Source organism: Tachypleus tridentatus, chromosome 2, assembly GCF_004210375.1.
Source record: "Tachypleus tridentatus isolate NWPU-2018 chromosome 2, ASM421037v1, whole genome shotgun sequence".
NCBI classification, from domain to species: domain Eukaryota; kingdom Metazoa; phylum Arthropoda; class Merostomata; order Xiphosura; family Limulidae; genus Tachypleus; species Tachypleus tridentatus.
In genome coordinates, this window is record NC_134826.1 from 120,791,642 (window position 1) to 120,805,231 (window position 13,590).

The 13,590-nt window shown below is 34.7% G+C and overlaps 1 protein-coding gene across 12 annotated transcripts in view; it reads right to left on the minus strand.

Moving 5' to 3' along the window:
• The window catches only part of LOC143244968 (ras GTPase-activating protein raskol-like), a 147,909-nt gene that overhangs the window by 61,592 nt on the left and 72,727 nt on the right, over positions 1–13,590 (minus strand). Inside the window, exons 1-2 of one of the 12 annotated variants that reach the window (XM_076490594.1) lie at positions 6,762–7,049; positions 1,268–1,348 (exon numbers count right to left, since the gene is read on the minus strand). The exons of 7 other annotated variants lie outside the window; for them this stretch is intronic. In XM_076490594.1, the coding sequence (XP_076346709.1) occupies positions 1,268–1,348; positions 6,762–6,831 (151 nt within the window). In that variant the 5' untranslated portion in view covers positions 6,832–7,049. Of the gene's footprint in view, positions 1–1,267; positions 1,349–6,761; positions 7,050–13,590 lie in introns of those variants that run through there. 4 more of the 12 variants (XM_076490592.1, XM_076490593.1, XM_076490595.1 and 1 more) reach the window with 4 other exon arrangements.

The window sequence follows — 13,590 nt, forward strand, 5'->3', positions numbered from 1 at the left end:
CTACTGAATTATAGAACACAAACAGTGTGAAAAACAGTGTTAACAGATATGATTTTTGTTTATATTCATTATCAAAATGAAAGTCTACATTCTGAAAGAACTAAATATAATGGGTTTATTGTTTTGACAGATTTCTGGTAAAATGTTAGATTCTGAGAAGTAACTCATTAAATAGTATTAGATCAAATATGACACGTGATGAAATACAGTTAGATCAACAGTAATGAGTTATAAAATATTGCTAGATAAGTCATATAATGTCCTTTTGGTCCACCCAATTCTCATGCTGTTATTTTTACTGCCTTTCGTTATCAAAGCACTAGGATAAGATTTTCTGTCGAATTAATAAGGTACTCAACTGAGTCCTGAGATGAATGTATTTATGTTGTATATTCTGATAACGGATGAGTTACAGCGAATACGCTGCGTTCATAAAATTAAGTCTTTAAATGTTCATGTCCTTCTAAAGACACGCCAGATTTTTTATTTATAGCCTTTCTTTTTTCTTTCAGCTCACATAAAAACAAAATAATTGCTGTTTTATTATCTCCGACTCAGGGAAGCGGACGACAGAGTCTGTTGTTTTGAGGTACATACGTCATTAAACGTTGTAATACCAAGTAAAACAGCTTACTAAAAACTAAGTTAACTAGTCCTTGATTAACGATATACCATGGTTATTAAGTCAGTAAGCACTTTTATTACTGAATACTGGTTATTAATCTCTAACAATAGTGTTAGACAGTGGCTACTACGCCACATGAAACCGTTAGATCAAATAAGATTTATAACTTTTAAATTGCTATTAATAAATAAGTCAACAAGTATTATTAGGCCAAAATTTGTATGCTAATAAATACTATAAGAATAAATACAGTATAACATTTCATTACATACTCTTAGACTGGTGGTAATGAATCTCTAAGTATTGTTAGAACAATGTTAACAAGTCAGTAAATGCTTTGAATGAACTGTAATAAGTCAGTGAATTGTCCTTCGAGTAATACTTTTCTATAATGGATAGTAAGTATCTAAATTTACTGGTGTAAGTTACTGAAAACTATTACTCCAAGGACAATTTATGACATTAGATCAATATTTTGAAGATTCCAATTCCTGCTTAATAAGTAATGGACTTTCACGAAGTTTTACACAATTATGGGTAAAAAACAAAACAAAAACATTATCTGTGTGGTCAAGTGCTAAAAACAGTGAAGTGAGTGCATCTAAAATAAATTATCCAACCCAATGATAATGATTCATTTACCTGACGACAGACGGCACAGTCGCAAATTAGGAGAAGACGACACCTGGATTGTATGTCTTTTGGTAGATCTGTCTTCAACAGCTTGGGTGAAAAACAAGGCAAACACTCATAACATATACACTTTCGGAAGTAATTTCCTATATAACTACCAGTTATATTTAAGTTAAAATCAAATACTGAATTAACATCGAGTTACCAGCGCTTGCGCATTCTTTTCTTGCTATCGAGTTATTTGTTATAATGCTATTGATGGATTTATTTTAAAAAATCAAAGTTGATCCAAGATAACTTAAAGTACGATGTGCTAATCATGTAAATTATTTGAAATATTTGCTAAAAGATTGATTTCTATATCCATGTACTCAGGTTTTGTATTATGTGATACGAAAATGTTAAGTCGACTTGCTGGTATATTAAATATTTTATCTGAAGTTTAAATTATTCTTATTTTAGTCCGACTACTCCCCCCCCCCAATTTTTCTCAGTTCCCACCGCTAGTACAGCGGTATGTCTCCGGATTTACAACGCTAAAATTAGGGGTTCGATTCCCCTCGGTGGGCTGAGCAGATAGCCCTTTGTGGCTTTGCTATAAGAAAAGCACACACTTTTTCTCAGTTAGTTACACATAGATGAGCTTGCTAAGAATTATAAGTAACAAAACAATCGAAGTTAATTTACTATCTAATAAACTGCAAATGAAATGCCCAATGGTGTTATTGTACACTTAATTTGTACTTATCTGGATGACATCACAGTTGCTTTTGAAGCAACCCCGGATTCATTTGCACACCATCTTAAAAAAACAATATATTTTTGTTTAACCCAAACTGTGTCCACTTTTAGCAAAAGATCGACCCGTCATGTATGTAACTTACTTCCTAACTTTGGTTAATCTTTAAAAACGATCGTGTCACAATACCGGAATTTTTTGTAGGATTTATAAGCACAAGAAGTTATTAAGCTCTAGTTTCGCTTGTCACCAATAGGAGATGGGTAGCATATTTAGCTATATCGGAGGAACGAAAGTTTAATAACGAAATATGGGTTCTAATGGTATAACGTCTGTCTGTCTGTTTTAGATATTCATACAGAACTACTCAGGAGCTGTCTACGTTGCTATCTCAATTTTGAATTGATTCAATAGACAAAAAGTACACTAGTAAACAGCAACAGCGGCCAATTCTTAGGCTAATCTAACCTAACAGTGAGATTTTACTGTTACTCTTATAACGCAACCATGACATTAGAGTGGTAAGTAAGTGCAATTTGCTATAACAGGACGTGAGCCATGAGCCCACAATAGCTCTTAGTGAAGTTAATAAAATAACCCAGTCTTACAATTATGAGATATGTGTATGTCTTCACGAGCGCATTATACATTTTGAGTATAAGTCATGCCACATTTAAAATCTTTCATGATTGGGCGGAGATAATATTTGCCCGAGTTAATTCGGGCAAAACATTTCTCGCCATATTTTTAATTAGATACTTGAATTTATTCACATGTGATCTTGTATTATAATCAGTACTCGCTAAATAGCATTGGATATGCTGTTTATGTTGACATCTACCAGTTTTATTCTGAACTATGTATCATAAAAGCTGAAGAATGTAATTTAACAGTGTAAGACCAGAAGAAAGACAGCTAGTTATCATCACCCATCGGCAACTCTTGGACTACTCTTTTACCTACGAATTGTGTGATTGATAGTGTCTGTATAACACCCCCACTGCCGAAAGGGCAAGCATGCTTGATGTGACGGGGATTCGAACCCGCGACCTTCAAATTACAAGTCGAATGCCTTAATTACCTGGCGATGTCGGGCCTAGGCTGAAGAAAAGCATTCCCATTATTTAATCAGGCATACCGTGTCGTAACATACAGTATTGGAAATAAATAGAAAAACATACAACGAAGTGGGTGTGTAACACTAATTACATTCAGCAAATATGTATAAACGTAAGCACAATGCAACAGGAAATATTCAAAGTTAATACACTGTTCAGAACATTAGTACTTAATATGCAAGCCCTTTACTGTATACGGAGCTTGATATGGTGCTTTCTTACACCCATATAGTTGATCAGTGAAGGGCTGTGCAATGTTGCTCCAAATATCCTCTAACACTTTGCACAATTCATAAAAACCGTTTGATTGCCGTTTAAACTTTCTCAGCATCTATGTAGTCCCATATGGCCTTGGTGACGTTCGCATGGGGACTTTGTGAAGGCCATGACATATTTGTGAGTGTTTCATCAGCCTCTTCACGTGACAAATATTTTCATTAAATTGGCATGGGGTCATTGTAATGCTGAAAAATGAATCTCTGCCCAGTGAAAAAAGTTCCTCAGGGAATGGCAAAATGGTCCAGAAGCTGTCTGTTCGATCAGGGTAACTTCGATTTTATGTAAGTCCTGAAACCCGTGGCTTAGATACAGCCCCACATTTGTAATGATACACATCTTACTTTACTGTACTTGTTGTACAACTGACTATTATACCATTCTCTAGTTAGCCTTCAAATAAATTGTCCTTGATTATTGCCAAACATTTTAGGCTTGGACGTATTTATAAAGACACCTTTTCCCAGGTCTGAACACCCTACTGATTCAGTTGTGTTACTTCTTTTCAGTATTTTCGTTCTGTTGCCCTTTCTCAGAAAAGGTTTTCGAGCAGCTAAACGCCCATTTAGATCATTTTGGGCTAATGTGTGTCATACATATTGTTATTGAAGAAACGTTAACAGTTGTACTTGTAGCAGAGTCATTCCCAAAATACCTACTAGATTGTTACCTATCATACAGAGAATCTACCCTGAGAAATTTTACATCACTACTGGATAGTTTGGGTTCCATCCTTAATCGCTTCTGTTGTCAACTATACCAGTTTCACAAACCTTCTTCTGGATGAGTTATGGGTGAAACACGGAGTCGTAGTGCAATCTGTTGATAAAAGTAGCCTTCTTCGTTGGCTTAAACTGTGATTTTTATATGTTCTTTGCGTGTGATTTCTCTCCAATGAGCCATCATGTTAACCACAAATTTCAAACACTAAAATCATATCACTGCTTATATTTACACAGGCCTTGCGCTGGTTTGGCATTTTCAAATTGGTTGCTTAACACCTAATCATATTATGCGATGTTAACACAATACTGTACCGTACATTTCATTTTTATGCAAAATATATTATTCTGCATTATATACCCACTTTGTCCTCTGTTTCCATAATTATTTCCAATATTGTATACATATATATTGGATATTTAATATATTTTAAACCTCGTGGTCGGATACTTCTAAAGTCATTCTTGGAATCACCATGTGAATGTCCCAAGAATCAGTTAGGAATAGGATGAAAGCTGTACACTACTTTTACCATTAACGGAGGAGTATTTCCAGATGTCTCCCCCTGGAACACGCGACAGAATTTATGTTCTATTAAAGACCAAATTATCACCTCAAGGTCCGTTAGTTACTTAGGCCAGAGAATGTCAAAAAAAGGGCTTAACATGAACGTCAAACAAAAAAGCAAAAGAGAGAACATTCAGTCTGTTGATAAACGTTAAAAAAAAACATCCTTTATAGGATATCAAAAGGTAAACGCAGTATTTATACATGACACTTATTTCAAAGTGCTACATGAATTTGCGTTTTCTCACCTGTAAGCTAGAGGGCTCGTAGCTCTAAAATTCGGAGTTCGCGATCAACAACAAAACAAATAAATCACGTGTTTGCTCTAGTAAAACGACTTTAATTACGTAATTAAGCACATTTTCAGTGAAACTCATTCAACTGTAACAGCAAAATTCTGCCAAAATTTATAAATTCATACGACTGAATATCGTGCAGTTCAACTGGACTAGACAGTCAGAATATCGCTTCTACAGAGTAAAATAAAATATGAACCCTGTTGCTAATTATGTTCCGAATGTGATTTGTTTATCTGTCCAAGCACATTGTAATTTAATTTCGAGGGTTCAAATCCAATTACATGCGATCACTTTTAGTTGTGGGGGCATTAGAATGTGACGGTCGATCTCCCTTTTCGTTCATAAAGAGTAACTTAAGTTAGTGGTGCTAACTAGGGGTATTCCTTGTTATCTAGCGCTTCAAAATTAGGGTGGACAGTAGCACAGTAATCCTCGAGTATGTTTGCATGAAAATGGAAGAAAACAAAGTAATTGAGATATCCTGTCTTATCACATCCTACTAACCCTTATCTTCCATAATTAGGTTTTTACAAGTACATTTTTAAGCGTGTAGAGATTTCTAGTGATAGGTAGGGTGAAAACACAATACTAGAAACGTTCTTTTATGATAATTAGAAGCTAGTGGATATGGCATAAAAGTTTCTATGATTATCTTTCAAATATATACTATTAACATGGTATGATTTTAACGTAGACGAACTCATATTGCAAGTCAGCTCCGAGTAAATCAATTGGATTTATCACTATAAGTAAGACATTTAGTATTTAGCCCTAAATACTGATTGTACTCTTCAGAGCAAACCAGACTTTCCAAAGTTATCTCTGCAGTTGAAGAAACTGATATTAGTTTTTTGTTAAGCACGAAGATACAACATGTGGTATCTGTGTTATTCCGTCCGCCGGTATCGAAACTCGATTTTTAGAGTTATAAACTTTCATACTTTCTACTGAGACACCAGGAGCCGTATCTAAGGTAGAACTGCATATTTTTTGTCGTTGTTTCCATTTAGTGAGGACGATTAAATTTCCACGTAATTCCCTTACGCATTTTAACATTAAAAAAAGGGACTATTTTAACCACTTCTTGGGCCATATATATATTACAATTTAACTGTTTTAATCATGCAGTATAATGAAATGTATTTCCAGTGTTGTCTAGTTATTTGCGCAGTTTTTCCAAAGATGCAAAAAAATTCTTGTTATATGGGGAAATTACAAAAACCCAAAAAAACTTGGATGTTTCCTACACTCCCTCTAGTGTTAAACATAAATTGATAAGCTACCGAGTTCCTACATCAATAGTTAATACGGACAGAGAAAAGAATGCACAAAGCGTTAACTTCTTTTCTTGTTGTTTTCTGTGTACAAGTTATCTAAGTAGTTTAAACCTATCATGCAACCGTGCGTCGTCCAAGAGTGATAAGGAAAATAAGATTATGGCGTGGCTAATGTTTCAAAATATGTAGACTTGTTCGACAAATATATTACACATAAGTCCATCCACTTACATGAAGTCAAAATTATAACTTATATTATCTTAACTTCGGTTATTTTCAGATACTATAAAAATAATTCAATTTCTATAAAAATACGCTATATAAAAACAATACTTTCTTAAAGAAATCACACACTTTAATATTATTAAGTTTCTGAGCTACCTGCGAGATGAGTGATATTTATTTATTTATTGTGTACTTCATACATCCACCAGCATACACATCTATTTATCTATTTCATATTTCTCTTATGGGAGAAAAAAAATCAACAAACCAACAACTTACGAACGTCATACTTTCTCCGACGAATGATAGAGGACCACACAGCGCGATATGACATAACTGCTTCTCGCATCTAAAGCATATAGAATTGAAAGAAAATAGTACTTGCTTCCACTAGACCAATAGCAACAAAACGTACATTCTCCTGCTATTGATTTCAACATCGAACTAAGCCTAGCTTTCATGTGACCACAAAATTCCCTAAACTCATTTACTAGAGTCTGAGTTTGGTAGATGGAGTGGCAACATCATCTCGGCAAACATTTAGCTTCGTGAGGAACAAAGCCCTTACCCATTTCCTGGGTGTTACGAACGTTTCCTTCCAGGCCTAACCGGAAGTTTCGACGTTCTCGGGATGCGATTGGACGTGGTGATGACGTACATACGTACATATTAAACGCCAACACTTTGTTTTCTATGGTAAAATTAAGGTAGCTTATTGACCTTAAAACTACACTTAATGTTTCATTACAGAAGTTCAATATTGAAATATCATAATGCTGACCATAGCGCTGAGAGAAGATTAATCCAAAAGGAAGTGTACTTTGCATTTCTAGAATCCAGTTAGTAATTTAATTTGTTCACGTGTTCTGATTTGAAAATTAAAAGGGTAGGAAAGGATTCAATTCATACCTTGATTACTTTTTAATCAAACATGTTAAATAGGCTTAACTCAAGCAGCCATGATAGGTACACATAAAGAAATGCTATATCTAAATATCAGAAATTTCGGAAAGATGCGTTAATAAAAGCAACTTCAAATTTGAATTAACTAATTAAGATATATATAAAAAAGTTGCACGATGTATAACATGCACATATTCATTATTTCAGTTGAATTAAAATATATATTATTTCTACAGTGAATTACGGAATTCTAGTTTGGTATCTTAATGAAGGTGAGGAGACCACTTTTGAACTTGTCTTCGTATCACATGGTAAATGATGACGTAAATATTTGTTTTTACCATTTTAATTTAACGTTTTTTATTGGATATAAAAGGTCTTCAAACTCGTTACATATGTTTACGTAATATTTTAATGATGATGTCACAACTTTTTAGGTTGAATCTAAAATCATTATTTCCCAAAACGGGGTCCAAAGGTCGTCGGGAGGGGCCATCATTTCAAACCAACTCGCACAACTAATATTTGTATTTTATCCTTAATTTGTATAACATACCCCAAAAAAGTGCAAAGTGAAGTTTGCGGCAGCAATACGTAATCGAACGGTTCAGATCCACTGTTCAGTCAGTTAGTAAAACGTGCGCATGCCATGAATCACGAGAAGAATTATGCATTCCAAAGGATACAACACAGCATAACATAAGAATTTCAAAAGTAGAAAATAGAAATATCTGTTACTGTTAAATTTGGTTTTGTTTATTCACTTTCGAGGATCCAGCGGAAGTACATCTAGTATATTTACTGGATTTCAGAGTTTATACAATACAATGTACACTTTATTACATAACTAATGTGCAATGATCCAGTGAACAAATCTATAGGGGCAGAAACCAGGTGCAATGGAGACACATTCCCCTCTTTAAAATACAATTTATACCATTAAAATATATAGTGTAGAGCCTAAACATTTTACTGTCTCGACTTAAATTAGCATTTCTTTTTAACAGGTCTGTAACAATTCGAAGGTGCTTCTCAAGGGTTAAGTCCCTCCAGCACATCTAGTTATTAGCTAATTATTTATTACCCCTGTGACCAGAAAGCATGCTCAGAATAGTATGTGTAGAACCGGCTTCTTTTATTTTTTATTTTTTGGAAAAGAAGGTAATAAATTAGCTTGAGCATGGATTTCTTTTTCTTCGAGTTTTAGAGTCAAGAACGTCTTAAACCAACTGTACTACTCTTGTTTGCCCGAATATATGGGCTTTACCATAATTTTTGTAGCACTCCCCCAAAAAAAAAAAAAAACGAAATGCAGTTTGTGGCATCGTTACGTGAACCATAAATTCTCGGATCCACAGTTCAGAAACGTTAACCATTGGGTTACGCAACCCCCGATTTTTATAGGAAAAGAAATATTTCTTTTTGTATGCCAGCTTAATTTTTTTTACATTGTACATTATAAATTTTGCTATGACCTCCTTTTTATTTCAATAGCTTTAGAGCTATAAAATCAAAATTAAGGCTATGGTCACAACATTGAAATACAATTTCTTAACAGCTGTTATTTTAATGCTTCTAAGATTTGTCTGACGTCACGGGAGATGCTCATCTATGATTTCATTATTAAACACATTTTGAATAATAAACAGATACGAGTGTACTACTTTGCTATAATTTTGTTTATGATTAACAAAGATACAAACACGACAGTAACATTAAATACTGTTCATGTAACTACATTTTTCAATGAGCGAAGATTCGAACTTGTAAAGCACTGACATTTGAAACTGCAGAGGATTAAGAAATTATAAAGATATTGTTTTCTTTAATAATCTGTATAGCTCGTCAGAAAAATGGTAAATTAACAGAAAATAAAATGCACGAGATTATTAAAGCTTGACGAATTAATAGAAAAAATCAATTCATAAGTGTATTTCATGTTTAGTTAGAGTTCCTTTTTACGACTTCGAAATGATAGACTTCTCTCTCGTGGATAAAAATACAAAAGTTCAGAAGCTACAAAAATACATTCAGGTCAATCACCGAAACGATTACTTTTACATCGTGCCAGAAGAGGGCACTATCAGTTCATATATGGTCGGCCGTGCTGCGGTATCCATCCATCGGGATTTAGGTCTTCTCGTAAGTAACCTTGCTAGTTCAAAAATAGCGCCACACAAATATGCGTTTCCCTGGTTGTATTACATTCTTATATCATTTTCGTCATCTCCTTACACGTCTTCTTATCACGAGTACTCCTGAAGTTACACAAGTTCAGGTATTATTTGCATAATTAACTGAGGATGTTATTTTCTAATTTAAAATCAGAAAAAAAATAACCAAGGGCTATACTCTGCAGTTACATTTCTTTGAACAGGCTTTTTAGTTATGATTAGTTAATGTTACTCTTTCATATTTGCTTGATCTACAATCTTCTAAGATCAACCTTTTATGTTACGACCAAATTTCGTGGATATTGATCCACATATGACAAATTGCACTCGAAACACGTTTACTCATAAACATACACATATACAAGGAATCAAATATATCTTGCTCAGGGAAGTTTTGTTTAAGTTACAGTTAATTACAAAGCTACACAATAGCTTATTTGTGCTCTGCCCGTCACGACTATTGAAACCCGGTTTCTAGCGTTGTTAAATCCGCGGATATTCCACTGTGCCACTAGGAGGCGGAGAGAAAAGTGATGAATAAAAATGAGACAATATAATTGTATCTCAAAGAACTCTATTTATGCTTTTATGAATGTGTGTTTTTAATTGTTTGTTTTAAATTAACATTAATAAAGAGTTTTTAAAAATGTTATTCATTAACTGATAAGAAGTATTCTAACTCTTAACAGTACGTGTTTATCTTTCTTGTGAGCTTATTACTTAAATAGTTTTAACACCATTTCCGACAATAAAATGTTTAATAGATATTTTATTTTATTTTTATTTGATTAAACATCGATGCCCCAAACATATGTATCACACAGTCGAATATATTGAACGACGTTGTTGTAATTGGAAGATAATATCCGAATCAAACTTATCTTCAAGTAGCACAGCGATATGTCTGCGGACTTACAATGCTAAGAACCGGGTTTCGATACCCGTGGTGGGGAAACACATTTAGCACATTGTGCAGCTTTGTGGTTAATTTTAAACAAAATCAAACCTCTGCACGAGTAGCAACAATCTTGACGCATGATCATTACATAGAAAACACGTATGTTTGATTATTTATTCAGTTTTTGAAGAGTCACTACTGGAATTATATCAAATGATTTAGCTTATATTTCCGAAAGTAAGCAAACTAGGTAAAGGTACACTTGATACAAATCAACATTTTGTGTCGTGTAAATCTGTTCATGCTGAGGTCGTGAGTGAAAGGAACACGAGACTAGCCTAGTTCCGTCAGGGACTGATGTTTGCTCTTGATTTTTCAAAGCTCCTTCTGATAACTCACACCCTTTTTGCGGATATGAAATTAGGTAACTGATTAGTATAAATTCATTATACTTGTAATATTTCTTACGAGGTTTATCGATAAGGACATTCAAGAAAAGGAGATCACGTTTTTAACGCGTGTTCTAATGCTAGTCTAATGGTTTTAAATAAGTATTTTGATAATTATTTAGATGAAACAACGAAGACACACCAACAGATTAAAAAAATGTCACGATTTCGTCCCCCCCCATTTGCTACCATTGTATCATGAAAAGTATTAATAAGCTAACTTGTTTATTTAACTTTTTATTCGAGTTAAAAGATGAACATTAAAAAACAATAGCTAACAGAGTAGACAAACAGTATTAACGATATTTTTAGGAAACATAAATATCAAATAGTTGACATATCCTGAAAACAACTGTGAGAAAAATAAAGTTTATGATGAAAATCCAGAAAAACTACATATTATGTTAGGTATGCTTACCAGATGAATCTTCTTTTGTCATAAAGAAAAGAATCCTTAATCATGTAAATAAGGATTTATCATTGGTTTGTTTTATTGTTAAAACACAAGACTGTACAGTGAGTTATTTGTACCAATCGACGAGAACGATCCCAAGATTTCAGCATTATAAATTCTTAAGCTACTTTTAAACAACTAGCTGACGATTTATTATTAGAAAATATAAGTAATATAATTTCCCCACATTTAGAATGAGGAACGTTTGATGTTAACAGCACTGTGTGTAAGTAATGGACAAAAAGTGCTAATGTTTGTTTTGAATTTCGCGCAAAGCTACACGAGGGCTATCTGTGCTAGCCGCCCCTAATTTAGCAGTGCAAGACCAAAGGGAAGACAGCTAGTCATCACTACCCACAGCCAACTCTTGGGCAACTCATTTTACCAACGAATAGTATGATTGACCGTCACATTATAACGCCCTCACGGCTGAAAGAGTGAGCATGTTTGGTGTGACGGATATTCGAACCCGTAACCCTCCGATTACGAGTTCAGTGCCTTAATCACCTGGCCATGCCAAGCCAAGTGCTAATGTACACTTTTCTCACACTGAAATTACAAGACTTAAAATAGATTGAACCTCTACACAAGATAGTCGTATACCAATGATCAGAGGGTTTGTTTCTGAATTCTGCGCAAAGCTACAAGATGACTATCTTCGCTAGCCATATCTAAATTTAACAGTGTATGACTAGTTGGAACGCAACTAGTCATCATCACCCACTGTCATCTCTTGGGTTACTCTTTTACCAACGAATAGTGGAATTGATCGTCACAATATAATGCCCTCACGGTTGAAAGAGCGAGCATGTTTGGTGAGGCGGGGTCTGGAACCTGCGACCCTCAGATTACGGGTCGAGCATCCTAACCACTTGACCATGCTGGACCGATCAGAAGAATGGCAGCCAGCCAACAGCTCTTACCACTATTAGGATTTTAAACTGACTGTCATTTTTATAACGCATTCATAGCTGGATTCTCCAATCCGCAATCCAACACTCTAATCTCTCGGCCACGATCGGTCTAACTTACAATTTAGAAGTTCAGAGATAGAAAAATCACTGGATATGGCCTCTCTTATGGAAAAAGTGTGTTTATTCATCATTTTATATTTTTGTATAAATTTGCCCCAAAAGTTGAAAGTAAATCATCGATAAAATAAAACTAATTTCAAATATTCAGAATCGTGATTAAATCTGTTCAAATAAATAAAAAATGGTTCTAAAAGTTCGTGAATATTTAATTTGTGAAGGGAGCTAAACAACCTTAATTAAATGTAATAATAAATCCAGTTATTTATCTAATATTTAAAAACTGTCATTTCCAGCGTAATGAGAAACCTTTACAAATCATTCACAGATTTTTTTTATTCATTTAGACCCGTGCATGCTCTCAATCCTTAGAGGTCCGCGAACATTCCTAAAAAGGGGTCCTTCAAGGTAAAGATCGAGTTTCTGTTTACAGTTTCCATAAAAAGCGAATGACGATAGCACATTCGATTAATAAATGTAATGTTTTTATTTGAAATAAATCATTATCTTAAATTCCTATTTACGTGTTGTTTGTATATATCTTGGGATTCGCTTGTTTGTTTGTTTGTTTTTGAATTTCGCACAAAGCTACTCGAGGGCTATCTGCGCTAGCCGTCCCTAATTTTGCAGTGTAAGACTAGAGGGAAGGCAGCTAGTCATCACCACCCACCGCCAACTCTTGGGCTACTCTTTTACCGACGAATAGTGGGATTGATTGTAACATTATAACGCCCCCACGGCGAGCATGTTTGGCGCGACAGGGATGCGAACCCGCGACCCTCGGATTACAAGTCGCACGCCTTAACGCGCTTGGCCATACCGGGCCTCGCGGGATTCGCTTCCGCAGATAAAACTATCTGAGTAGAGAGGGGTTTGGTTCGTGAAGAGGGTTCTTGAGTGAAAAACAACGGAATCAAAAGTTGAGAGCAACAGCTTTAAGCGATTCACACACGGAATAAAAACGAAATAAGTGTCACTGACTTGTAGTCACGTGGCTTTGTTTCACGGTTACGTATCTACTTAATAACCTTCACAAACATTTTAATTATTCATCATTAATATGTCACCTCGCTCTCACATCCTTGCTACTATTTTAAGAATTGAGTGAATAACGTCATCCAGGTGGTGACTCACAGAACTACGTTAAAAACTCTCCCAGGTCCAATTATACAGCTAATCAACAACTCTCAAGGACCCCT